General features: G+C 38.9%; 2 protein-coding genes across 2 annotated transcripts in view; one reads left to right on the top strand and one right to left on the bottom strand.

Moving 5' to 3' along the window:
- Positions 1 to 7432, bottom strand: part of EIF3H (eukaryotic translation initiation factor 3 subunit H) — a 100246-nt gene extending 92814 nt beyond the window's left edge. Inside the window, exon 1 of the mRNA XM_025922487.2 lies at positions 7267 to 7432. Within this exon, the coding sequence (XP_025778272.1) occupies positions 7267 to 7398 (132 nt within the window). The 5' untranslated portion in view covers positions 7399 to 7432. The remainder of the gene's footprint in view (positions 1 to 7266) is intronic.
- A 10595-nt stretch (positions 7433 to 18027) lies between these two features.
- Positions 18028 to 23641, top strand: UTP23 (UTP23 small subunit processome component). Its single transcript, XM_086694920.1, has 3 exons — positions 18028 to 18315; positions 22075 to 22249; positions 23158 to 23641. The coding sequence occupies exons 1-3, from the start codon at positions 18128 to 18130 to the stop codon at positions 23536 to 23538; spliced, it is 744 nt and encodes a 247-aa protein (XP_086551046.1). The 5' UTR covers positions 18028 to 18127; the 3' UTR covers positions 23539 to 23641.
- The last annotated feature ends 1341 nt before the right edge of the window (positions 23642 to 24982 follow it).

The raw sequence follows: 24982 nt of genomic DNA, 5'->3' as shown, positions 1-24982 counted from the left end.
TGTGCACCCACAGCCTTTTAATGTCAAAACAGGCATGGGGCGCCTGGGTGGCGCAGTCGGTTAAGCGTCCGACTTCAGCCAGGTCACAATCTCGCGGTCCGTGAGTTCGAGCCCCGCGTCAGGCTCTGGGCTGATGGCTCAGAGCCTGGAGCCTGTTTCCGATTCTGTGTCTCCCTCTCTCTCTGCCCCTCCCCCGTTCATGCTCTGTCTCTCTCTGTCCCAAAAATAAATAAAAACGTTGAAAAAAAAAAATTAATGTCAAAACAGGCATTTGAAGAGTTAACATATGCCATCTCATCTGGGCCAGATATGCTACAACTGAAGTTAAAATCTTTTATCTTCCATTACTTGGTAACACATGGAGTTTGGAATCCCACTGTAACTACTACCAACTATTTAAATCAATACCAACTACAAAAACTGTCACTAGCAATAATTAAACATCAATAGGAAATTATATATATTAAGCTGCTATTTATTACAGTAAGAAAGCCATGTGTTATCCTCATATTAAAGAAGAAATTAAGGCCCAGAGATGCTCATTTATTAAATGAGTTATTAAATCAGGCGATCTCATGGATCACCTCCATGAGAAATACCATGTAAGCTGGGCTCCTTAAACTATCCCAAGGCAGCTACAAGAAACAACATTAATACAGCTTGTTATCACTAATGTATACACCATAAGCTAAGAAATCATGGTCAGAAAGTTTTTTCAAAAAGAACATGGATTTCAATAAGCCCTGGGACCTGAAGGGAAAGGAACAAAAGTCCAGGATGTCTGCAAGATTATCTAAATCTTAAAAGCATCCTGAGAAGTCAGGCTTCGATCTGCCTACCCTAAGGAAAGTAAACTACCTTACTTAGGAATACCTACCAACACTCCTCTCAATTCTCTTTAACATTCCTCCTGTTTTCTTCAGTGTTGATTCCCCAATGTCTTAAGTCTGTGTGACTGGTTGGCTAAAGACTGCCTTTTTCCAAACAAGACTATTTACTAAGTTGACTTCTTTTAGCTACAAATTATCTCCTCAAATATGACAGATTATTGGGGCATCTGGGTGGCTCAGCCGGTTAAGCGTTTTGACTTCGGCTCAGGTCATGATCTCACGGTTTGTCGGTTCGAGCCCCATGTCGGGCTCTGTGCTGACAGCTCAGAGCCTGGAGCATGCTTTAGATTGTGTCTCCCTCTCTCTCTCTCTGCCCCTTCCCTGCTCATGCTCTGTCTCTCTTTCTCTCAAAAGTAAACATTAAAAATGTATATATATATATATATATATGACAGATTATTAAATCTAAAGATTCCAATACATTAGCTTTCTTGTGCGTTTTAAGTCTGTAAGAGACCCAAGTTTTAGAAAATACACTTCCTGATGCTTGAGCAGGAACACTAGATTCATTATATTGTGAACACTGTATTTCTATTTCCCCTTATCCTGACATTCATCAAGTCACATAATCTATATGTATATGAGCTTCCTCATTTGTAAAACAGGGATAATAATGGTTCCCAAATCAGAGTTGTTACAGGGCTTCAATGCTGTAATATAAAGTACTTTAAATAGTACCTGGCACATAAGAGCAAACATCTACTGAGTCCTTACAACGTATGAAGTAGTTGTAATAATGGAAAGCAAAATGCGTCAAAGATGCCAATTTGTGATATGGGTCCAAGCTCTAGAATAAATTCACTGTATGCTCTTGAAAAGCCACTCAGTTTCTATGAGTGACTAAATCATATGTATAATCCAGCTAATCCTGGTTCTATCAGCTCCTGGAGTTCCTAAAATATAATAATGTATGTCAAATTTTTTATCTACTATAAAAAGCTATTGCTTTCTATTAGGAACACCTTACTTGCCAAAGCAAAAATACAACTAAGTGGTCAAAATGTCAGACTGCACACTTAATTGAATCTCATTCAGAGTGTGTGTTTGGTCTCACTTTAAAAATAATGCTGGGGCGCCTGGGTGGCTCAGTCGGTTGAGCGTCTAACTTCAGCTCAAGTCAGGATCTCACAGTTCGTGAGTTCGAGCCCCGCATCGGGCTCTGTGCTGACAGCTCAGAGCCTGGAGCCTGTTTCAGATTCTGTGTCTCCCTTTCTCTGCCTCTTTCACACTCATGCTCTGTTTCTCTCTGTCTCTCAAAAATGAATAAACATTAAAAAAAAAAAAAAATTTTTTTTAAATAATGCTAACAAGACTGCTTATCTGGTTTTCCATTGTAGCAAATGAGAAGCTGGAAATAAAAAGGGTAAAAGCCATACAAGTTTAAAAACAAAAACAAAACCAAAAAAAAAAAATGCAGCCAATTAGAAAGATAAATTACTCAAGGCACCTAAAATTCAAAAACAGGGGACATCACAGAAATAAACACATGTGAATACCCACAGGGATTCTGGAGGACTACTGTCCAGTATGGGGCAATAAATTATGTTTTTAATGATACTACTAAGTCATCAAAACATGGCTAAGTGATACAAGCCACATTCACTATTCTGACTAAAGAGTCAGAAATTTACGTAATACACTGCAAAAAGATTTATAATTAAAATGTCTAAAATGTAAACATTTTGGTGCTTGAAAGACTTTCAAGTTATCTGGCTGAAATATATACATAAAAAGCAACTTATTTATTCTTTACTAAAGTCAGAAAACTGAAAGAAGAAGCCAAGAGCCACACAATTTTTGGGGGGTCAAACTGTGTTTTACTTGAGCCATGGACTTTAGACAAGAGCTTCCATTTCATAGTTTAACAAACTGTTATCTAGTCTTTATAACTTCATGTAGTCTCCCACACACACACACACACACACACACAACGTACAGACATACATGTCATAGCACAGTACAAGCCCTTTACAAATTTGAATTATTCATTTCAGTTCACATAGCACTTCCACCAACATTTTCTCATTAGATCTGAATCACCACCAGGTAAATAAGGCAGATAACATCAACCCTTAAAGCTGTTGTGAGAATCAGACATAGTCTCACCAAACCTTCCTTCACAGGGTCTTGTAAATAGCAGGTGCTCAAAAAACATTAGAGATTTTTCTTATAGGTAAGACACTGATGCTTAAAAAGAGGAAGAAATATGGGCAAGTTTATAAAGTTCACTGGTCTCACTCCCGTGTTTCTCACCAACACACCATTAATCTCTACAAAGTATTTACTGACCCAGTTTCCTCATGATTTATTTTCAAGAAAATTTCTTGTACCACAGAACTGTATTAATCCACTCACAATATCTGAGTGCTTTCTATGGGTCGGTCACTGTTCTAGACACTTGTAAATATTGCAGTGAATAAGCCTGACATTGGTCCTGCTCTCCAGAAGCTGGTATTTTAGTGTATTTTTTTAGTGTGAGAAGACAAACAAGCAACAAATAAATAAGAGACTTTCAACAGTAACAAGGGCCTAAAAATCAGATAAAAGGGTCAATGAACTGATGTAGCCTCTTTAGAGTAGTCAGAAAGTACCTGTGAGGTAACATCTGAGCTGACACCTGAATGACAAAGGATACAGAACTCTTACTTTTTCATTTACTAGTAACATCCTCTACCTTACTTCCAATAAAAGAGAAATGAGGTAGCCAACAACTTTAAATAAGGTAACTTTTTGCATAAAACAGAAAAACAAAATTTGAAAGGAAGTAAATTTCAGTGGTAATCACTTTTAAGCACCAGAACTATGAAAAGTACAAGTATTTTACAATTTTACCTTCAAATGATCATCTCAGTGAGAAAGGAAAAATAAACAATAAACTATCAATTAACAGTCTATGCTCACGTGCCAGGATGAGAGATACAAACTGTCATAAAAAGTTCAGATAAAGGAAGAGATCAATGTGAACAAGAACAATACTTTTCAAACATTAAGATTCTATACAGTAGATCAAGAAGGGGCCCTGAGATTCTGAAATACTGTATTTCTGCATTTCTAACAAGGTACCAGGTAAGCGCAATTCCACTGGTCTTGCTGGCCCATGGAAAGATTCAAACTGGTCTGGGGGAACAAGGTAGCTTTTACAGGAAAAGTTCAACAGGAACAATTAGTTTGATCTTTTCTAGGAACAATGAGATCACCTGACTGCAATAAAAATCCACTCTTCCATTCCCGGAGGATTCACTTAGCACCAACTCTGTGCAGGGTACAGTAAAAGTCAAACTGACAAGTCTAATGGAACGGATGATTAAAAGATTCTTGAGAGATATCATTTCACACAAGGAAAATAAGCCATCTATAGCTGTCCATTATCAGTCAGATGAGGACAATTACATCACATTCATACAATGAGATGTTCTATAGTAATGGAAATGAATTACTGTCACTTAGTCTAGAATGGACTAATCTCAAAAACAATGTGAGATATACATATATATGACTCAGGACATGGGAGAACATGTACTATGATTTAATTCATATTTCATTCATTTTATTAATATACACAGGCAAAACTAAACAGATTATTTAGGAATACTCTATGGTGAAGCTATAAAGAAAACACAATCACTGAAACAAAGTTCACAAAAGTGATTACAGGATGCAAAGAAGGGATGGGAGGAAAGGATGAAATAAGGGAATAGGCTTCAAGGATTTTCGTAATGTCCTATTTCTCACATTGAATGGCAGGTAACTGGATGTTTATTTTGTGATTATTTAAATTGTGTATTATAAGCACTGTTTTTCACGTATGATATATTTTGATATTTTTTATAGTTCTTTGCTAATGCTATCAATGATTTTTCTGAAAACTGAATCAGGGAATTAGTAGTAGTAGAGATTCTAACAACAGTGAGTTGAAGCAAAAATGGAAAAATACAACTATAGACAATTCTTTAACCATTGACTTCAAGAGGGAAAAAAGTGGGGACTAAGAATGGAGCACAGACTGTTAAATGAAAAAGTCAGGAGAGTCCTGACAACATTTACATGTTAAGGGGAAGGTAATATTAAAGATACAGAAGATTTGATGAAACAGGAGCAAAGGAAGGGAAGGAAGGGTTCAATACAAGAAGAAAAATTGGTCTTGTCCATTAACAAAATGCCAAGAACAAATGTGATTAAACATGAGGTCAATCATAGTCCTGTGTGGCTGGAATGTACACTTACTAAGAGGCTTGGAAAATTAACCTGAACACAAAGCAAGGGCAACATCACTGAAAACATTTCAGGAAGGAAGCTAACAAGATCTAAACTTTCACATTAAGTGAATGTTTTAATGAAAGTACAAAAGATGGACTGAAGAGGACTAGGAGAACAACTCGAGATACCACTAAAATAATCTGTAAAAGGTATCAGAACATGAACTAGGAATAGTATAAGAATAAAATGAAATATTGTATTCATTCATTCATCCTGTCTATGTTGGTTAAAAGGTTCTGTATTGAGAATATACCACATAAACACAGTCCCTAGCCTGCCCTCAGTAGCTTACATTTCTGTGGGGGAGACAAGAAAGCAAACAAGACAGTTACAGGCAGTGGAAAATGCTATGAAACAGAGTGGTGTGATGGAGGATGATGCGGAGGGAACATTTGACAGGGTTGGTAGGTAAGACCTTTCTTAAAACGGGGCATTTAAGTCAACAACCTAAAGGAACAAAAGAAGCCACCAAGTAGGAAGAAATACTTGAAGTATTTCAGGAAGAGAAAACAATGAACTAAAATGTCACTGTGAATGCAGCCTAGAAAAAAGAATGAGGGGAGCTTGGAGAAAGACACAAGAATAGCAGGACCTTGAAGGATGTGGTAAGAAGTCTGTATTTTATATAGGGGCGCCTGGGTGGCGCAGTCGGTTAAGCGTCCGACTTCAGCCAGGTCACGATCTCGCGGTCCGTGAGTTCGAGTCCCGCGTCGGGCTCTGGGCTGATGGCTCGGAGCCTGGAGCCTGTTTCCGATTCTGTGTCTCCCTCTCTCTCTGCCCCTCCCCCGTTCATGCTCTGTCTCTCTCTGCCCCAAAAATAAATAAAAACGTTGAAAAAAAATTTAAAAAAAATAAATAAATAAATAAATAAAGAAGTCTGTATTTTATTGCAGGTGAATGTGGTTGATGGCATATAGATGAGAAGCAAATGAATTTGATATATTTTGGAGATGGAACCAACAGGACGTGCTGAGACTGAATGCTGGCGGTTGGGGGGAGAACAAATATAGGTTAATGCCGAAGTTTTCCGATTTGTTCAAATGGGTAGATAGTAATCCCATTTACTAATATGGGAGAGACTGAGGTAAGACCAAGGAGGGGGAGAGGGTAAGGAACGGGAGATAGCAATAATCTTATTTTGGACAAGTTAAATTTGAGATGCCTATAAAATAGCCAAATAGCGATGTCAAGCAGGCAGTAAGGTATTCAAGCGTGGCATTCAAAAACCAAGTCTGGCAAAAATTATAAATCAGAATACAAGTAATATTTAAAGCCACAAGAAAGGAACTTAAGGAGTGTCTACTACTGTAACTTTTTGTAACACAGGTAATAATTAAGCAACTACGATGAAATGGTAACTTACAATGTCCCAGAGACTGTTCTAGTTATTGACACATTTTTCGGCCAATTTTAATCCTCAAAACAACTAAAATGAGGAAAATAAGTATAAAGAGGTTAACTTGGCCAATATTATTCAGCTAATTTTGGAGGTAAGACTCAAACCCAAGCAGTCTGGCTCCAGCAGTGTGCTATTACCTACTTTGTTACACTATCTCAGGCATAGACCTGATAGAATGATGCCTAAACGCAAATCCTGAGGAACTCCAACATTCACAGATGAAGAAAGGAGACGCCAACACAAAAGATGTTCATTCCCACTGCATGGTTTCAGGTAAACGCTGAGCCACAAACTCAGAAGTGTCTACAAAGTAAATCTCCACTTAGCAAGTTACAGATGTCAGGTCCCAGCAGGGAAGCAATGGAGTTTACTTTATCTTCCAAAAGCCCTAGATTCCTAGATCCTTCTGGACACCTCCTTCACCTATTTGTCTCCCCGAAGAGTCCTTCTCCAAATCCAAGCATCTCAAGACCTCAAAGATCTGTCACACTCACCCCTAGTTTCTATTCCCTATCTCAGACCTCAACTCCCCCGATGGATGGCAGAGAAAGCTGTCGCGCCTCCCAACAAAAAGTAAAGACGAAAGAGAAAGGTCCAAGGGGAAAACCTTGTCCCAGTCTCACCAGGCCCAGTGGCGAGGCTGCCAAGCAGCACGTCGGGCAGGACTGGACTAAGAACTGAGCTGCCCACGTGGGCCTGGGGAAACGGAACCCCACTCACCAAGCCATCTATCTGCACTTGTTTCACGGCCGAATCTCCGGACCCGCCTTTGCTTTTGCCTTTCCCCGCCGGGCCGGTGGTGGAGCTGGAAGAAGCGGCGGCGGAGCCGGTGCCTTCCTTGCGGGACGCCATCTTTCCAGACAGACAGGAAAAAAGAGAAACGTGAGTGACCGGAAGCGGAAGTACGCGCTTTACGTGACGTCATGCACAGTCCGGGGCTCGAGGGGCGGAGCTGAGAGGAAAAACTGGAGTGGGGCTCCGCCTCTCTTTTCCTTTTCCAGCCTCACCTCCTTCGCCGAAGTAATCCTCTGCGCATGTGCGCTATGTGTTTGAGGCTTTTTCTTTCTGTTTGAATGCTGCAAGACAGAAGTAGACTTTTTAGAATATTTTGCACCTTATGTTTAGTCAGTGTCCATTAGTCAAGTAAGTTGATCATAACAGCATTTTATTTCACATTTTATGTAGCGTCTCGCCTAATCATTTTTCTTTTTTTTTTTTTTAATGTTTTTATTTATTTTTGAGACAGAGAGAGACAGAGCATGAGCAGGTGAGGGGCAGAGAGCGAGGGAGACACAGAATCTGAAGCAGGCTCCAGGCTCTGAGCTGTCAGCACAAAGCCCAATGCGGGGCTGGAACTCACCGCGAGATCATTACCTGAGCTGAAGTCGGACGCCTAACCGACTGAGCCACCCAGGCGCCCCTCACTTTTCATTTTTATTAATACCCACTCCCGATCTTGAAAACTATGAAGAGCTGTACTAAGTCCCATCACACGTGCTTGGAAGCTGAGACATGATTTGTCCAACGTCATTCTGTTAATTAGTGGCAAGCTGGTATTGCTATTTGTCTTATGTAATTTTATATAGCAGTCTCTAACCACTTAGATTATGCAGAAATTAATTAAAACATGGGAACTTTGATCAGAATTATCAGAACTGATAGCCCTTTGCTGCTATGTAAATCATACAGGATTTACATGAGTAATGTACAAATAAGTTATTTTTATGTACAGTGTTCCAGGATGATGTAGAACACTCCTTAAAAATCATGTTGACCTAGGGGCGCCTGGGTGGCTTAGTCGGTTAAGCGGCCGACTTCAGCTCAGGTCATGATCTCGCAGTCCATGAGTTCGAGCCCCGTGTCGGGCTCTGGGCTGACCGCTCAGAGCCTGGAGCCTGTTTCAGATTCTGTGTCTCCCTCTCTTTGACCCTCCCCTGTTCATGCTCTGTCTCTCCCTGTCTCAAAAATAAATAAAAACGTTAAAAAAATTTAAAAAAAAATCATGTTGACCTATAACATAGTTCTCTCAAATATAGAACTCAAGTCTTTAAAACAATACTTGACAGCTGTCAAAAATCATTTTATATAAGGAATTTAAGACATTCTTTCTATGCTTCAAACTTTGCCTATTGCTTATTTTTCAAATGTTTACTCATTCCATAGATGTCTATGCAGAACTGATGATTCCCAAAATTTTTTTCCCTAGATCTCTCAACTGAAGTCAACACCAGCATGCACATCTGCCTATGCAACACCTCCACTATATGTTCAACATGCACCTGCAACTTAACCTACCCACAGCTCCAAACACTGCCTCCCCTCCTTGGTCTTCCCCATCTGATTTAAAGACAGCTCGATTCTTCCAGTTGATTAGACCAAAAGCCTTGGAGTCATCTCTGACTTCTCTGTTTCCCTCACACCCCTACAGCCAACCCTAGCTCAGAACTATACAGAAAAGGGAATTCTAAAAAGTATGATTCCAGCTTAGCTAAGTTGATATAGTACAAACCCACCACAGTCCACCCAACTATAGACTGTCTAAAAGAAACTCATTTCAAATATAATGATATAGGCATATTGAAAGTAAAATGATGGAAAAAATATATCACTCAAACATTAAGCAAAAGAAAACAGGAGTGACTATATTAAAATCAAATAAAGGAGAATTTGGAGCAAAGAAAATAACCAGAGACAGAAGGAGACATATAATGATAAAATGGCCAATCACCAATAACACATAGCAATTCTAATTGTGTATTCCCTAGCAACAAAGCTGAGGTTACATAAAGAAAAAAATTCCTAGAACTCAAAGGACAAATAGACAAATACACACTCATACTTAGAGACATCAAGTCCCCTCTCTCAACAATTGATGGAAAAACTAGAGAGAAAACTAGCTAGAATATAAAGGAACTCAGCAATACCATCAACAGGATCTAATCAACATTTATAAAACATTCCACCCAACAACAGAATACACATTCATTTTGTTCTTTCCAAATGCCCATGGAACATATAAACCATATCCTGAACCATGAACAAAACTTGAAAAATTTAAAAGAATTGAAATCACACAGAGTATGTTTTCCAACCACAATGGATTCAAACAAAAAGGTAACAGAAAATTTTCCAAATACAGTACTTGGAAACTAAACAACACGCTTCTAATAACCCATGGATCAAAGAGGAAGTCTTGAGGGAACTTTAAAAACACACACACATTGAACTGAATGAATACGAAAATGTAAAATGTCAAAATCTGTGAGACACAGCTACCTCAGTGCTCAGAGAAAAGTTTATAGCTAAATGCATACATTCTGAAAGAGGAAATATCTCAAATCGATAACGAAAGCTCCCTCCTCAAGATACTAGAAAAATAAGAGCAAAATAAACCTAAAGCCTGCAGAAAATATTAAATAACAGATTGCAGCAGAACACAGGATATTCTGTACTGATCACCCAAAGAAGGTTGGTCGCAATCATTAAGTTGTGTTTCTGCCCACACCCTGCCAAAAGCAGTTTGATATTGTGAGTATTAAGTTATTGTGGCTATTCATTTACCAGAGAAAATAAATTTACCCTGTATCCCTAGCAATACGTTCTTCGTTTTTTCTGTCAAAGGGACTAAAGTTTTTAGCATACTTCTATATTTGCTGGAAATATTTCAAATTTAGTCAGAAGCAAAAAGAGAGAGGATGGTGAGGGCCTTCCAAAGCAAGCTGTGGACTGTGCCCATGGGTGACTACCACCTAGGGACAGGAAGCAAAGAATAGCCTGTCATACCTGAATGAAAAAATGAAAAAATAAACAGTCTGACTGGTTCTGCCTTTGTGGCATAGTAACTCTACCCACTAGGAAAACACAGCCCAGTGAATGTCAGACTGTGACCAGTCCGTGCCTCAGAACCAGCCAGTGTTGGAGCCGCTTTCCCTCACTTGGCAAAGGCTTTCTTAAATCCCTTTCAATGTGTGAAATGACAGTCAAGACACCAAAGATGAGTCAAAGGATTTTTTTAAATGACACTTTATTCCTATTTGGTATACAGAGGAGCCAAAACATTTTTTAAAATGTAAATATATTCCTATTCAGTTGGTGCCTGCTTCCAGACCTCTATGGAAAGAAGCTTCCTTTGATCATCTGACAAGTCTTGGGTTCTGAGCTGAGCAGTGCCCTTGGTCACGGAGTAGATAGGCAGAGAGAGCAGGCTCTGTGTCTGCGCCTGCTCGGGGCTCACAGATAACCTCTATAGGACCAACCTAGCTTTTGTTCTAGCTTTGGTGTGAAGGAAGAGGGTAGAAAGTAATCTGATCTTTCTATTTACTGCCCCTCTCAGAAGTAACTGTATATTCATGATGCACAGCTCAGGGGTTGTCCTCTTCTAGTGTCCATTAGAAACAAAGAAGCAAGGAAAATTTCAGGCAAAGCTTTCAGCCAAGAATTCTGTAAAGAACGTATGTTCTTACCTCTTCTGTATACATTATTTTCTAGGAAAGAAGCACAGAGATCTTTTTTCCCTTGGGAAGAAGATGTGATTATGTGATGGTTATGAGATCTCCAAAAATATCACATTAGCCCTTCCTTCTTTCAGGAGTCACAAGTAACAGAATGGAGAGAAACAGAGGGGCCTACCTCCAACGACACTCATGAGGAAGGGATCAGAAACCCCCTATTCTACAGAAATGGGAGGAAAGGGAAGTTTCTACCCCTCCACAAGAGACTATATGGTGCCATTATAATTAACAAGCCAGGTCTACAATACAAAATTATATAAAAAACAACATATAAATATTATAAATAAATAGGGAAAAACTAAAGTTCTGGATTAAGCTAGTATACTGTTTAGAAGTCCACAAATATTCATTAGGCCAGAGAAAATCATCGGGCTTAAAACACAAAACACTTTGCTTAATATTTAACTAGAGTGGAAAAGATGCCTTTGGGAGATGTTGAAAGCAGCTAATAGCAACAGTTATTTCCACATCCCAGCCTCTTCATGGTGTTGTCCAGGATAAAATAAGAACATATGCAGAACATCTTAAATTTCTTTAAAGCAAGGTATTATACAGGTAATGCTATCATTTTTCCTTTTACTTATTTATTTTTTAAAGTAAGCTCTACACCCAACATGGGGCTCAAATTCACAACTCTGAGACCAAGAGTCACATGCTCTACCAACTGAGCCAGTCAGGTGCCCGTGTGTCATTTTTCTTTTAAAATACATTTTTGGGGGGCCTGGATTTAACAAATAAACATCAGTTAGGTCACTTGGGGCTGCAAGTAACAAAAAACAAGTACACACCAAAAAACAATTTAATTATTTTAAACAAGAAGGAAATGTACTCTATCATGTAAGTAAATGTCTAGGTTGGGAATACATATTCCAAATAAAGTAGCATAGAGTCTCCAGTTCCATGTCATTATGATTCTCTTGACTCTGGCTTCTGACATGTTTTAGTTCTGTCCACAGACTGGCTACCTATAAACTCAAAACTGCTGCCAGTAGCAATGGACACAATGCACTTCATTTTTTTAAATGTTTATTGCAAGAAAAAGAAAACCTCTCCCCAACCAAGGGGGTAGAAAGTTCTCTCTCTCTCTCTCTTTTTAATGTTTATATTTTTGGGAGAGAGAGACAGAGCACGAGCAGGGGAGGAGCAGAGAGAGAGGGAGATACAGAATCCAAAACAGGCTCTACACTCTGAGCTATTAGCACAGAGCCTGACGCGGGGCTCAAACTCACCAACCCTGAGATCATGACCTGAGCCGAAGTTGGACACTCGACTGACTGAGGCAACCAGGCGCCCCCCAAAAAAGGTCTTTCTCTTTAGTCTTATTGGAATCAATTTAAATCATATGCTTCCTTCTGTGTACATGTGGAATGAAACTGTGAGCCTATTGTTTGAAGAGCTAAGTGATTTGTTCAGTACTATGAAAGGAACAATAGAAAGGGTAAAGAGAGAGCCAATAAAAAGAAAATAATATTCATTTATACATAAGACCCAGCATGTGGGCATTTTCTGTACGTTTGCTAGAATAATAATTTTAGAAACAACATTTGACTTTCTCATTTCAGTATTTTGATTTATGAATTACCAACTAATATTAAAACAAAGTGATCTAGTATTGAAAACATTTGCACGGATTCTAAGAGTGACTTTTACTTTGTATAACATCATGTAATTAATACCTTGTATTGATGTGATTTAATTATAAATATGAGACTTTGAAATAATATTCTACTGCATTATTGAAAGTTTGTTTAATTTCTTGCCACCAGTAGTTCAGTTTCTGCTGTGAAGTCCTCCTGCTGCATAAAAATATATACCAAAGCATGAGCAAAATGGTTGTCTTCAGCATTTGGTTTAATGTAAATAAATCGTGTTTTTAGAAAATCCTTTTAATGCTATAATCTGACGTAATTTTTGACCTTTAAACTCCTTTAAGTAACAGTAATAATATTTGTTTACCTAGAGTAATTTTACAAGGATTCATTAATCTAAAATGCTTTGATAAGTTAAAATGAAAGACCCTGTACGGTACAAACTTCTCTACCACTTTCAGTTATGATTTAATTAAATTTCAAATGGCAGTTTGTTATGCATCAAAGTAAAACAGTTTGCACATTGCTGCCACTTTTTAACTTTTCCTCCTCTCTACCAGTTTTTGGTTTTACCACTTTCATTACAATCATTAAACATTTTATAGTAACATCCCAATGTAGAGCACTATTCAGATCTGTTAACGGTAAAAAGTTGAAAATTCCTTTCACTTTAATTCACATGGCAATATGTGTTCTCTGTATGATTTCATTCAAAGAGACTATTTATTATAGCAAGCAAATTTGCTAGCCTAATTTTATGGCCATCTGATAACCAATGGTGGATACTTCCTGATTACTGTCTGGTTTAAAAATATCCTTGACAAACAGAAATCCCTTGAAACTTTTTCCTAAGAGACAGTTTCTTTATTGTCATTTACCCTGGAGGGAGAGCTCACTGGTACTAGCTGGGCCAACAGACAGAAATCCTGCTTGCTTGCTTTCATTGACAAGTACGTTGACATTAACATTTCCTTGGTATTTCTTGCCCAAGCAGTTGGGGTTCTTCATATTTAACTAACTTTATTCAACAGGAGATTCATCCCACTGACATATCCAGTTCAAATCAAATTGTTTATACTTTCAAAAGAAACAAATGTCAAGATAGCTTTTATAGCAAGTAAAAAGGATTTAATTTATTTTACTTTGGAAAAAGTCTACCTTTTACAGAAAATATGAAACTGAGATTTTGAACCTGTTCAAAGAAAGGGTAATTGTATTGGCAAACACCAAGCAACATCAAAGTTTCATCAAAGACATCTGTCAAAAGAAAATTCTGGCAAGTAGTTTTAACTTTATCAGTTAGGAGTGGGTTCGGCTGCATATAAAATAAACTGAATGTGCCATTGTAGGTTCACCCTCAGGTAAAAAAACCAACCAACCAACCAACCAAACAACAACAACAACAAAAACATTCTGGTGAGTGGTGTTGGTAATGAGGGAGGCTGTGTATGTGTAGAGGCTGGAGGTATATGGGGAATCTCTGTATCTTCTTTTTAATTTTGTTGTAATCCTACTGCTGCTTTAAAATAAATAAAGTCTCAAAAGTGGGGAAAAAACTTAAAATAATATTTTTTAAACCAAGGTAAAAGTTTGTTTTTCTTCTCATGTAAAACAAGTCCAGACATAGAAAGTCTAGATTTGGAAATGACACAGATTCCTTCCTTTATCTGCTTTCCAGCTTAGCACATAGCCTCCATCCTCCAGGTTACCTCATGGACTAAAATAGGCGTCTAGTGTTCCATTCATCACATCCAAATTCCAGAGAGTAGGAAGGAAGAAAGTGGAAAAAAACAAAAGTGCCAATTGCTGAGCCAAGTTGGTGTCTTTTAAACAGCCTTCCCAGAAGATCTTTGTAACATTTATACTTATGTAGCCTTGGCTAGAACTTAACCATATGACTATACTTAGCTACACAGAAGGCTGGGAAATAGATTCTTTTCCATGGGCACATTAATGTCCAGAATAAAATCAAATTTCTATTACTAAAAAAAAAAAGAGAGAGAGAGAGAGAAGAGATATTGAGTGACGATTCACAGTCTGTGCCACATCATGTTATATGTGATGATTTTGTGGGGAATGTCAGTCAGCCATTAAAAATAATGAATGAGAACTATGCCAATTGACTTGGGGTGTAGAGGCAGGAAGAATTTCCACAAGGATTGTTGGGTGAGAAAAGCAAAATGTATAGAAGTGACAAAATATGATGCCATTTTTGAATAACATAAGTAGCAAAAATCTCTCCATGTATGTATGCAAATGATGTATAAAGTATATGAATATGGGAAATGGCTGAAGGACAGCAGGTTGTTAGTGCGTTATGTGAGCAAGGAGAGAAGGGATGAATATCTTTGTGTTGTTCCATTGTTGCACTTGTTATAAAAGGCATTTTTGTACTTTGAAAAACATAAAACATGTTTTAAAAGGAGGAGAGGCCTCTGGATCCGAACTTCAAAACACTGCCTGCCTGCCATGTATGAAAATTCACAGTAAGCAAGTCGAGGATGGAGTCTATCATAGGGGATCCTACTGAAGGACTTAGTAGGCCCTCAATACAAACCAGTTTACCTAAGTTGTTTTAAATGATTTATTTAGGGAAATTACCTATTTAGAGCATATGTTAGCTACATAATGTTAGAATATTGTATTCTTTTTGAACTAGTGGGTGTTAACAAATGTTTATAAATATTTAAATGTGATTGTAAGGCAGAATAATTTCACAATAGAAATCTCTGTGAATTATCTGGAATACTAACATTTATGAAATTAAACAAAATAACCTTTATGAATTGTATTTAATGTTTACCTACTTAATTCCATTTAGGCCATGAATCTTTCATGAAAAAGTCTTGTTTGGGAATTAGTCACACCTTGCAAAAATAAATCATTCTGTCAACTTGGCTTCATCAAAATTTCATGAAGAAAAATCTTCAAAATCATGTACAACAAATCGCACTATAAATTATATTTGATCCAGACATAATAAAGAAGATGAAGAGCATGAAATAAATAAAGAAAAATAAATTAATTCCCTACCTGAGCTGAATGGCTATTTGGCATGGAAAATGTCCAGTAAAGTGACCTAAGAAAAGAGCTAGCAGCCAGCAATGCTGAGACGTTATTGTTCCAGCACCATAAGGTCAAAATTATTTTCAATGGCTATTAAAATTTTTAGCAAAGATATTATAAGAATACTTTAAGATGATATAAGATAATTTAAGAATCTTTACTAGTTCAACAAATAACGGCAATATTTGTCTTGTGCCTAGGTTGTGCCCAAATATTGATGTTCTAATATTAGGTCATTGACCCTCAGACCAGAAAGTGTTCGGTGAACTACCTACTGAAAATGTCCTATTGGATGAACAGTGATGCTCTACTGCAAACCAACCTTCAGGAACATTAATATGCATAATAATGACTTGGGAAGATTGTAATTAAAGGCAATTCCTTTTTGAATAGTATCCCTATCCTTCAATACTTGTTCAGAATCAGAAATGGGCATTTTAAACAAGCATCCTAAGAGCTTTTTCTGCATATCCCGGGATTATGTTTTGAGAAACACTGCTATAGTAGAAAACTCTGTTTTAAACTTGCTAATCACCATTGTAAACCGTCTTCATGTTTGTGAAATAAGGATCCAGTATGCAAATGGCACTGTCATACACATAGAGTTTGAAAAATAATTATGCTATAGTTTAGTAAGTTAAAAAAAAATTGAAAAAATAAAAAAAAAACACAAAAAACAACTCGGACTCAAAGCCCTAGTCCTGCACCACATTTTTCTCATTAGTTAACCTTAAAAATCAAACCAGTTATTTTAAGCCCGTTATTTCACCAAGAAAAAAAGCATGGTTTTATTCAGCAATAGCAAACAATTACAGTACCAGACAAGTGAGATACACCAAAACCATAGGCAAGTCTGGGGAACAAAGAAGAGGTACTGCTCTTTTATAGATGTAATCTAGAGGTTGGGAAGGCTGATATAAACAAAACGTCCACTGGAGTAAACTGAAAACCTGAAGTATAGTGGCTTCTCATTGGCTAAGTTGTGACTGTATCTCATTGGCTGGGCTGTTGGTGGGATTGGATAAGAAAAGTCTTCTTTCCTACTGCTGGGGTAGTAAAGTGGTATCCATCTACAAGGTCTGTCTCTTCTTTGTGGGGTCTGTTATTGAATAAGAGTAGTGGGGTGTGAGAGCTCCCTCTACCCAGCTCCCATCTCCATTATAGTGAGGTTTCCCTTTATTAATTATCATAAGTGAAATATGATCCAATGGAATGGTGGTGGTAGATAAATCTGTCAATCTATTTTTTAAAAATATTTTAATTGTTTTTGCAAGGCTGGGGTGGTATAATTTCTGTGGTGGGAGTATAGCTGGGGTAAGGAGTTGGCATACAGAGATAAAGAGGAATCAACCTGGAAAGCAGTGAGCAATTATACTTAAGAACCATGCATCCAATCCCATAATAACATTTTATAGCTTCCAATTCCTAAATTAATTTTCAGTGAAATAAAAGCAGCCATCTAAGTGATGGGCTGGGAATCAGGTCAGGGCACACATTATAGAAATTCTTAGTTCCAATTCCATAAACCTATATCTTCAAATAAAAACCCCAATACAAATAATACATCTCCATCACTTTGCACATCAATTTTCTGTGTTGTTTCTTTCTCTCAATAGTTAGCCAGAACTAGATCTGGGACAGATTCGAGGACCTGGGACAAAAATGCAAAATTCTATTCTCCCCATTCTCTGATTAGCTTGTTCTGAATTGAAGTGGATGCTTGGCAATTAGCTGCTAGGGAACAAAATTTTCTGATTAACTCTTGATTAACGAAGGGTTAGGCTATCTTCTTTCCTAAGTTTGGCTCTCAGTGACAGTAGTTCCTCGGCGGGCGGGGGGGGGGGGGGGGCGGAGATGGGTACTGGTGGGTAGCCAGATCATTTGAACCACAGGCGGCTTTTAACTTCAGTCCTGGCTTCCAGTGACAGTTCTAACACTATAGAACCACGTGCCCTTAGCAAACGTGCCTAACTTCTTTGAGGGAGGGCAACTAGTACAAACCTGCCCATAGTTGTCCAGTATACTCCAATCCCTTTCCTTTCCCCACTTGAAAATTATCAACATTAAAGGGCTTAATATATGGTAAATTACTTAGAATACTGCCTGCAGCATAGTAAGCTTCAACATTATCGTTGATTATCATCACACTGCCTATCTCTGAGAGGCTGACTGCACGCACGATAACGCAGTAAGCTTACGCATTGCCGGGAGGGCGCGCATCTTAAAGCGCGGGCACCAGGAGCGAAGCGCGCGCTCCTCTGAGCGTGGCGCAACCAGTGGGCGTGCCCAACAAGTGGGGGCGTTTACTTCCGGGGGCAAAGGGTGCATTATTTCCGGGAGGCGCGGGCTGTAGGGCAAGCGTTTCCTACGGGCTTCTGGTGCCCTGGTCTCGGTCTCGGTCCCGGTAAGCCAGGCATGAAGATCACGAGGCAGAAACACGCCAAGAAGCATCTCGGCTTCTTCCGCAATAACTTCGGAGTCCGCGAGCCGTACCAGATCCTGCTGGACGGTACCTTCTGTCAGGCGGCGCTGCGCGGCCGGATCCAGCTGCGGGAGCAGCTGCCCCGCTACCTCATGGGGGAGACGCAGCTGTGCACCACCAGGTGGGCCCGGCGGGTCCGGGGAGGAGGCCCGGGGATCCTGCGGGTGTGGTAGAGACGAGGCCACGACGTGCAAAACGCTCCACCCACGAGGAGTTGACAGTGAAGTGGAGGCACTGAGGAGGTCAGGCGAGTGTCTACCACGTAGGTAGAAAGTACAGTGCACTGCGAATCTTCGCGTGGTTGGCCCGGCGAATGAGACCCGTGCTTTATGTAGTGCGATCTGGCTTCGAGTCTTGGTCCCAGTCCTGCCAGCTTTGTGGCTTCCGGCAAGTTAATCTCTGTGAGCCTGGGATTTCTCATCTGTAAGGAAAAGACCGTGAACTAATAAGGTTGCTTTAAGGATCAGACGTGTGGAGAGCACTTGCTGGTATCCAAAATCTACCCGCTTCAAGTGGTTGCTCTTATTCGCATAGCTGTTTCTAGTGGAAATGAAAAGTTTTCAAGCGTCACAGCTGCCCTGCGAGCTAACATCTCCGAATCCCAGAAAGATAATTCACAGCTCGAGGCTAAGAGCCTTGCCCATGGTCATTTATTTATTGAACTGTCTTTATTAAGTACCAGCCCCATGCCAGGCCCGGCTGTAGCCACTGAGGATAACTTGGTGAACAGGACAAACGGCCAACCTTCCGGGCGCGTTTTGACTCGTGTGTGTTGTGACTTCCTCAGCCTGGGAACCTCCCGGGGGTGGGGGTGGGGAGATGGAATCATGGAAGGTTTCATAGAGGAGGTCACTTTTGAGCCCAGACACCTTTCAGTTCTGAGGGGAAGGACTAGTTTGGGTGACAGACAAGAGATAAAGACCTCCTAAATGAAGAAATGGAGTTGTAAAATGCCTGAAAAAGAGATGAGAGCACAGGGTGTAATTGGAAATGACGCTGGGAAGAAGGGAAATCGAACCTACGACAGGAACTATTAAGAAACTTAAGGGTTTCGGGGCGCCTGGGTGGCTCAGTTGGTTAAGCGTCCGACTTCAGCTCAGGTCACGATCTCGCGGTCCGTGAGTTCGAGCCCCGCGTCGGGCTCTGGGCCGATGGCTCAGAGCCTGGAGCCTGCTTCCGATTCTGTGTCTCCCTCTCTCTCTGCCCCTCCCCCGTTCATGCTCTGTCTCAAAAATAAATAAAACGTTAAAAAAAATAAAAAAAAAAAAGAAACTTAAGGGTTTTGTTGTTCCCCTTGTAGATTATTTACTTTAAAAAAGTAAAAAAAAGAGTGGGAGATGGGCATGGGGGAGGGCACTGGTTGGGATAAGCATTGGGTGTTGTGTGGAAACCAATTTGGCAATAAATTATATTTTAAAACAAAGTAAAAAAAGAAAATGTAAATGACCCGTAATACCACCCCGTGACCACTGTTAACGTGCTGTACCATCCATCCAGTTCTTTAGACCTGCACATGCACACAAAGGAATGGGCTCTACTGGGAATACAGTATTATTGGCTTGCTTTTCGCACATAATACCACTCCATGAACTGCTTTCCATAGTCAAGTAGTGCCTCACAATGGTTGTAGGTACCCCACAATTTGTTACCCCTAGCCTTCAGCACTGCCAGACAAGTCCTTAGTTAGCTTGTGCCCCTGAGTTCATCCCTCCTGGCTACATACCACCTGTCCCTTAATCCCTGTGCCATAGAAATACCAACGTTTTTAACATGGTGCTGTAACAAAAAAGTCTGGCAAGTGCTATATGGAATTATGTTCTGTAGCATTTTTTCCCTAAAGAATTTATTTTAACTTCCAGAATATTTTATTCATACACAACAGACTAGTATAATTGTGTGTCACCCAGCTCTGGGAATTCTTGAAATGGCCAATCTTGTTTCCCTTATCCACCCTCCCACCTTATTTTATATATATATACATATATATATATATATATATGTATGTGTGTATATATATATATATGTATATATATGTATATGTATATAATATACTATATAAAATATACTATATATGATATATAATATATATACATATATACTATGCTTATTTTATTTTATTTTTTTAATTTTTTTTTAACATTTATTTATTTTTGAGACAGAGAGCATGAACGGGGGAGCGTCAGAGAGAGAGGGAGGCACAGAATCCGAAACAGGCTCCAGGCTCTGAGCGGTCAGCATAGAGCCTGACGCGGGGCTCGAACTCACGGACCGCGAGATCATGACCTGAGCCGAAGTCGGCTGCTTAACCGACTGAGCCACCCAGGCGCCCCTACTATGCTTATTTTAAAGCATAGTATTGTGTCGGTTCTTGGTGTGCATCATGAAGAGATAAATGCTATCAGACCTGATAACTGTCTTTTGGAGAAGCTGATTGTAACAGTGTGAGGGCTGAGTTGGAGAAGCAAGAAGTTCGTGAAGACCGGCGGACTCGTTTTGTGGTTGTCCAGTCAAGAAATAATGGGAGCCTAAACTTCAGAGAAGAAAGGCTGGAGCCCAAGGGCTCTACAAAGAGGCATTCCTGAGACAGATACCAACAGCCGATGGGGTAGGGTTATGGGTGAGGAAGAAAAGGTCAGTTAGGATTTCTGACTTACACCCAGGAGCTTCGTGATCTAAATCTTCATGATTTTAGACACGAATTTGAAGAGATGGTGTACGTCCGTAGGAAATATCCAGTAAATACATGGGAGTTTGGGCCCGAAACTCCAAAAAGTTCAAAACTGATTAATAGAAAGCAAAATCTCTTGTCTTAAACAAAACTAAATGGATGATAAAGGGAGTGAGGCAAGGTAGAGTCTGGCAAGGGCTGCCTGGAGTTTCAGAAATCTTTGACTAAGTAGTTCTCATAATTTTTTATTTTATTTTTTCTTTAGTGTGATAGAAGAAGTGCCCGGAGAGCTTATTAAAATGCTGACATTTGACTCCTCAAGAGGTGCAGAAATGGGGATGTGAAAAGGAGTAGAAATTAATAGAATTTGTTATCACTGTGTCATTTTGATATGGGTAGTTTATAGCTGACATTTTAAAAAACATTGGCTTATATTAATATGAAAACGCAGAGAGAAAAAGGAAGTTGTGATTGTTATTAAACCGATGACTTAAATTTTTACTTCTCTGTACTGAGAATCGTTTAAAGGTGTACCAATTTGTACTTGAAGTAGAAGCATCTAGCGCTAAGGTTGGGGCAATGTATCTGTTGTCAACTACTTGGATTCACATTTCGACTCTACCCCTTATGAGCTGTGTTTCAGCATGTTACTTGGAATCTCTCAGAGTGAGGTACTCTAAAATAAGGATAACTTTCAAGTTAGGTGCCTGATAGGGCTGTTTTGAGATTGAAGCAAGAATTTATGTAAAGAGCAATTAGCATGCTGCCTGACACATAATAAGTGCTCAGTAGATTTAACTGTTTTTCCTTCAACTTGGTGTTTGTGTTTTCCAGGTTTTTGTTTATTTTTTAAATGTTGATTTATTTTGAGAAAGAGTGGGGGGAGAGGTATAGAGAGAGAGAGAGAATCCCAAGCAGGCCCCGTGCGCTGTCACCCCACTCCTATGCCCACACCCCGGATATACTGTGAGATCATGACCTGAGCCAAAATCAAGAGTCAGACACTTAACCAACTGAGCCACCCAAGTGCCCCAAATATTTTCCAGGTTTTTAAAGAGTGATACGGCTACCATATGATTGGGGCCAACACATAACACATTCAGATCGTGATGGTATAGTTTAAATTTCGTAAAAACTTGACTTTTTCTATACTTATGTGAACACTGAAATGTATGTTGTAATTGTGAGCTGCTAATAACATTTTTTTTTCAGGTGTGTGTTAAAAGAGTTAGAAACATTGGGAAAAGACTTATATGGGGCAAAACTGATTGCACAAAAATGCCAAGTCCGAAATTGTCCCCATTTCAAGAATCCAGTGAGTGGATCAGAATGTCTGCTCTCCATGGTTGAAGAGGGAAATCCTCATCATTATTTTGTGGCAACACAGGTGATACTGCTTTTAAAATTAGAGTCAATTTTAATCATTTCTGTTTCTATTTCATATGGAGCTGCTTATAATCAGAAAAAATTAGATGGAAGTGGTTTGATAGAATGTTTCAACTTTTTAAAATACAGGCTTTTAAGTTGATTTGCAGTCAATAAAAGCAGTTGTCATGCCATTAGAGAATTTGAGGAGAGAACCTTAAGCATATTGATTTTTCTTCTTAATTACTGAAGTATTTTTAATAGTTATTGACAAAAAGATGTGATGATATGTGTCAGCATTCTTGAAGAGAAGTGGAACAAATATTTTACATTCTGTGTTCATAGTGTTTTTGCATGTTCCTGTATTTTATACTAGTTCTCAAAAAGTCATGTTGTACATTATTTGAAATTGTACCTCCAGTATAGAACTGTTTCTGGCTTTTCAAGACCAGGAGGGGAAGGAGAGACTTTCAGGGTTGATATTAACAAAGAAGTTCACATACATACAGATTTGGTTACATATTCTTTTAGAATTATAAAATCACTAAATTAGATGCAGAGCTGAATCTAGAATCTGAGTCCATGAATTCTTATTTTATTTCTATCCCTTCAACCTCTGAACATTCTTGACCCTTTTTGAAGCATGTCTTAGAGTAGAAAGTGGGGCATTGCCTAACATTCTTACCTTTGTGACAGTTTGTAATTCCTGGTTGTAGAATCTTGATAGATCCAGTGTCACATTGTTGCCACTTATCTCTTTGTGCTCAGATTTCTTGTTTATCTTCCTTTTTTTTATCATAAAATTTACTCTATTAGTGAGACATACCAATTTGAAAAGTAAAACTTGTGATCTCTTCTATTTTTTCCACTTAAGGCATCTTATTTAATTGACATATTTGAACTGAATAGTGCTATTTTTCTTTTTAATAGGATCAGAATTTGTCTATGAAAGTGAAGAAAAAGCCTGGAGTCCCTCTCATGTTTATTATTCAGAACACTATTGTCTTGGACAAACCTTCTCCCAAAACAATTGCTTTTGTTAAAGCAGTAGAGTCAGGTCAGCTTGTCTCAGTGCGCGAGAAACAAAGTATCAAGCAACTCAAAGAAGAAAAGGGTTTAGTGAAAAACCCTGAACAGAGGAGAAAGAAAAAACACAAGAAAGTAAGTGGCCCCAATCCTCTTAGCTGTTTGAAGAAAAAGAAAAGAGCACAGGATACAAAATCATCTGCCTCTGAAAAGAAGAGAAAAAGAAAAAGAATCCGGAATAGATCTACCTCAAAAGTACTTTCTGAAAAGAAGAATGCAGAATGATAATCCTTTGAATACTTTTAAAGACATTTAAATGTGAAAAATAAATTTCTTTTTAAAACTGTGGAAGTACTTACAATAAAAGACTATTATTTTTGTAAATAAATATCGACTCATAGGCCTTTACCTAAAATTATTCATAAAAACAACAACTCAGAGTGGATGGGTTTACGCATTTTGGAGATTGTTCTTCAATGTAAAAATCTTGTCTTTTTTCTATCTCACCATTGGCCCTGTACCCCCAGGATATGCAAATCATGTAAAAAAATCAAATCGTACAAAAGGCTTGTGACAAAAAAAAGTGGGCGTCCCTTTTCACATTTACAGTGGAACATTCCTCATTCATGCAGTGGTTGTAGAATTTATATTCTCAAATAATATGAATATGGTGCTGTCTTTTGGTCCATCCATTATTTGACTTTCTACCAGAAAGTGGAAATTTTGCTTACTTATATTACTCCTTCATTTTTCTAATATATTATTTCAATCTTTATACATCTCAAAGTATTTTTTATTATGACTATAAACTTTGTTCACCACTGACCCAAGTAGCATGCTATGATTGAATTTATTTCTTACGCTATGTTGTTATTCCAAAGTTAATAATGTCCTCATTTTCGGGGCGCCTGGGTGGCGCAGTCGGTTAAGCGTCCGACTTCAGCCAGGTCACGAACTCGCGGTCTGTGAGTTCGAGCCCCGCGTCAGGCTCTGGGCTGATGGTTCGGAGCCTGGAGCCTGTTTCCTATTCTGTGTCTCCCTCTGTCTCTGCCCCCTCCCCCGTTCATGCTTTGTTTCTCTCTGTCCCAAAAATAAATAAACGTTGAAAAAAAAAAATTTAAAAAAAATAATGTCCTCATTTTCTTTTAGCATCTGACTGGGTCTTGCCACATTCTCTAATAACTCTGTTAAAGGAACTTAGAATTTTCTTCTTTTTTTAATGTTTATTTTTGAGAGAGAGAGAGCGCGCGCGTGTGCGCATGAGTGGGGGAGGGGCAGAGAGAGAGGGAGACACAGACTCTGAAGCAGGTTCCAGGCTCTGAGCTGTCAGCACAGAGCATGACACGTTGCTCGAACCCATGAACTGTGATATCATGACCTGAGCCAAGGTTGGATGCTTAACCCAGCTGCCCTAGAACTTACAATTTTCTATATAATACCAGGTAATTCCTCACCCCTGGAGATACTTCTACAGCCCTCTGTCCTCCAATGTGGAAGTTTTCAAAGTATGTTTCTCAGCTGTCATCCAGACATTTCTTGCCTTTATCCAGAAATTTACTTTGTTTCTTAGATTCTTTGTTTTCCTCTCAGTTTTCTTTTTTGCTGTAGTGAAGCATGGAGTGTGTAGGAAGTACATTTTGTGAGGTTCCACAGGTGTTTACCCTCATATTTGTTGCATTAATCTAGCAATATAATTCTCTCTTTAAAATTTTTTAAGCCAACGTGGGGG

This window comes from Puma concolor, chromosome F2, assembly GCF_028749965.1.
Source record: "Puma concolor isolate L17-30 chromosome F2, mPumCon1.1.hap2, whole genome shotgun sequence".
Taxonomy (NCBI): Eukaryota; Metazoa; Chordata; class Mammalia; order Carnivora; family Felidae; genus Puma; species Puma concolor.
The sequence above is the reverse complement of the archived record's forward strand: the minus strand, read 5'-3'. Positions and strand labels throughout refer to the sequence as shown.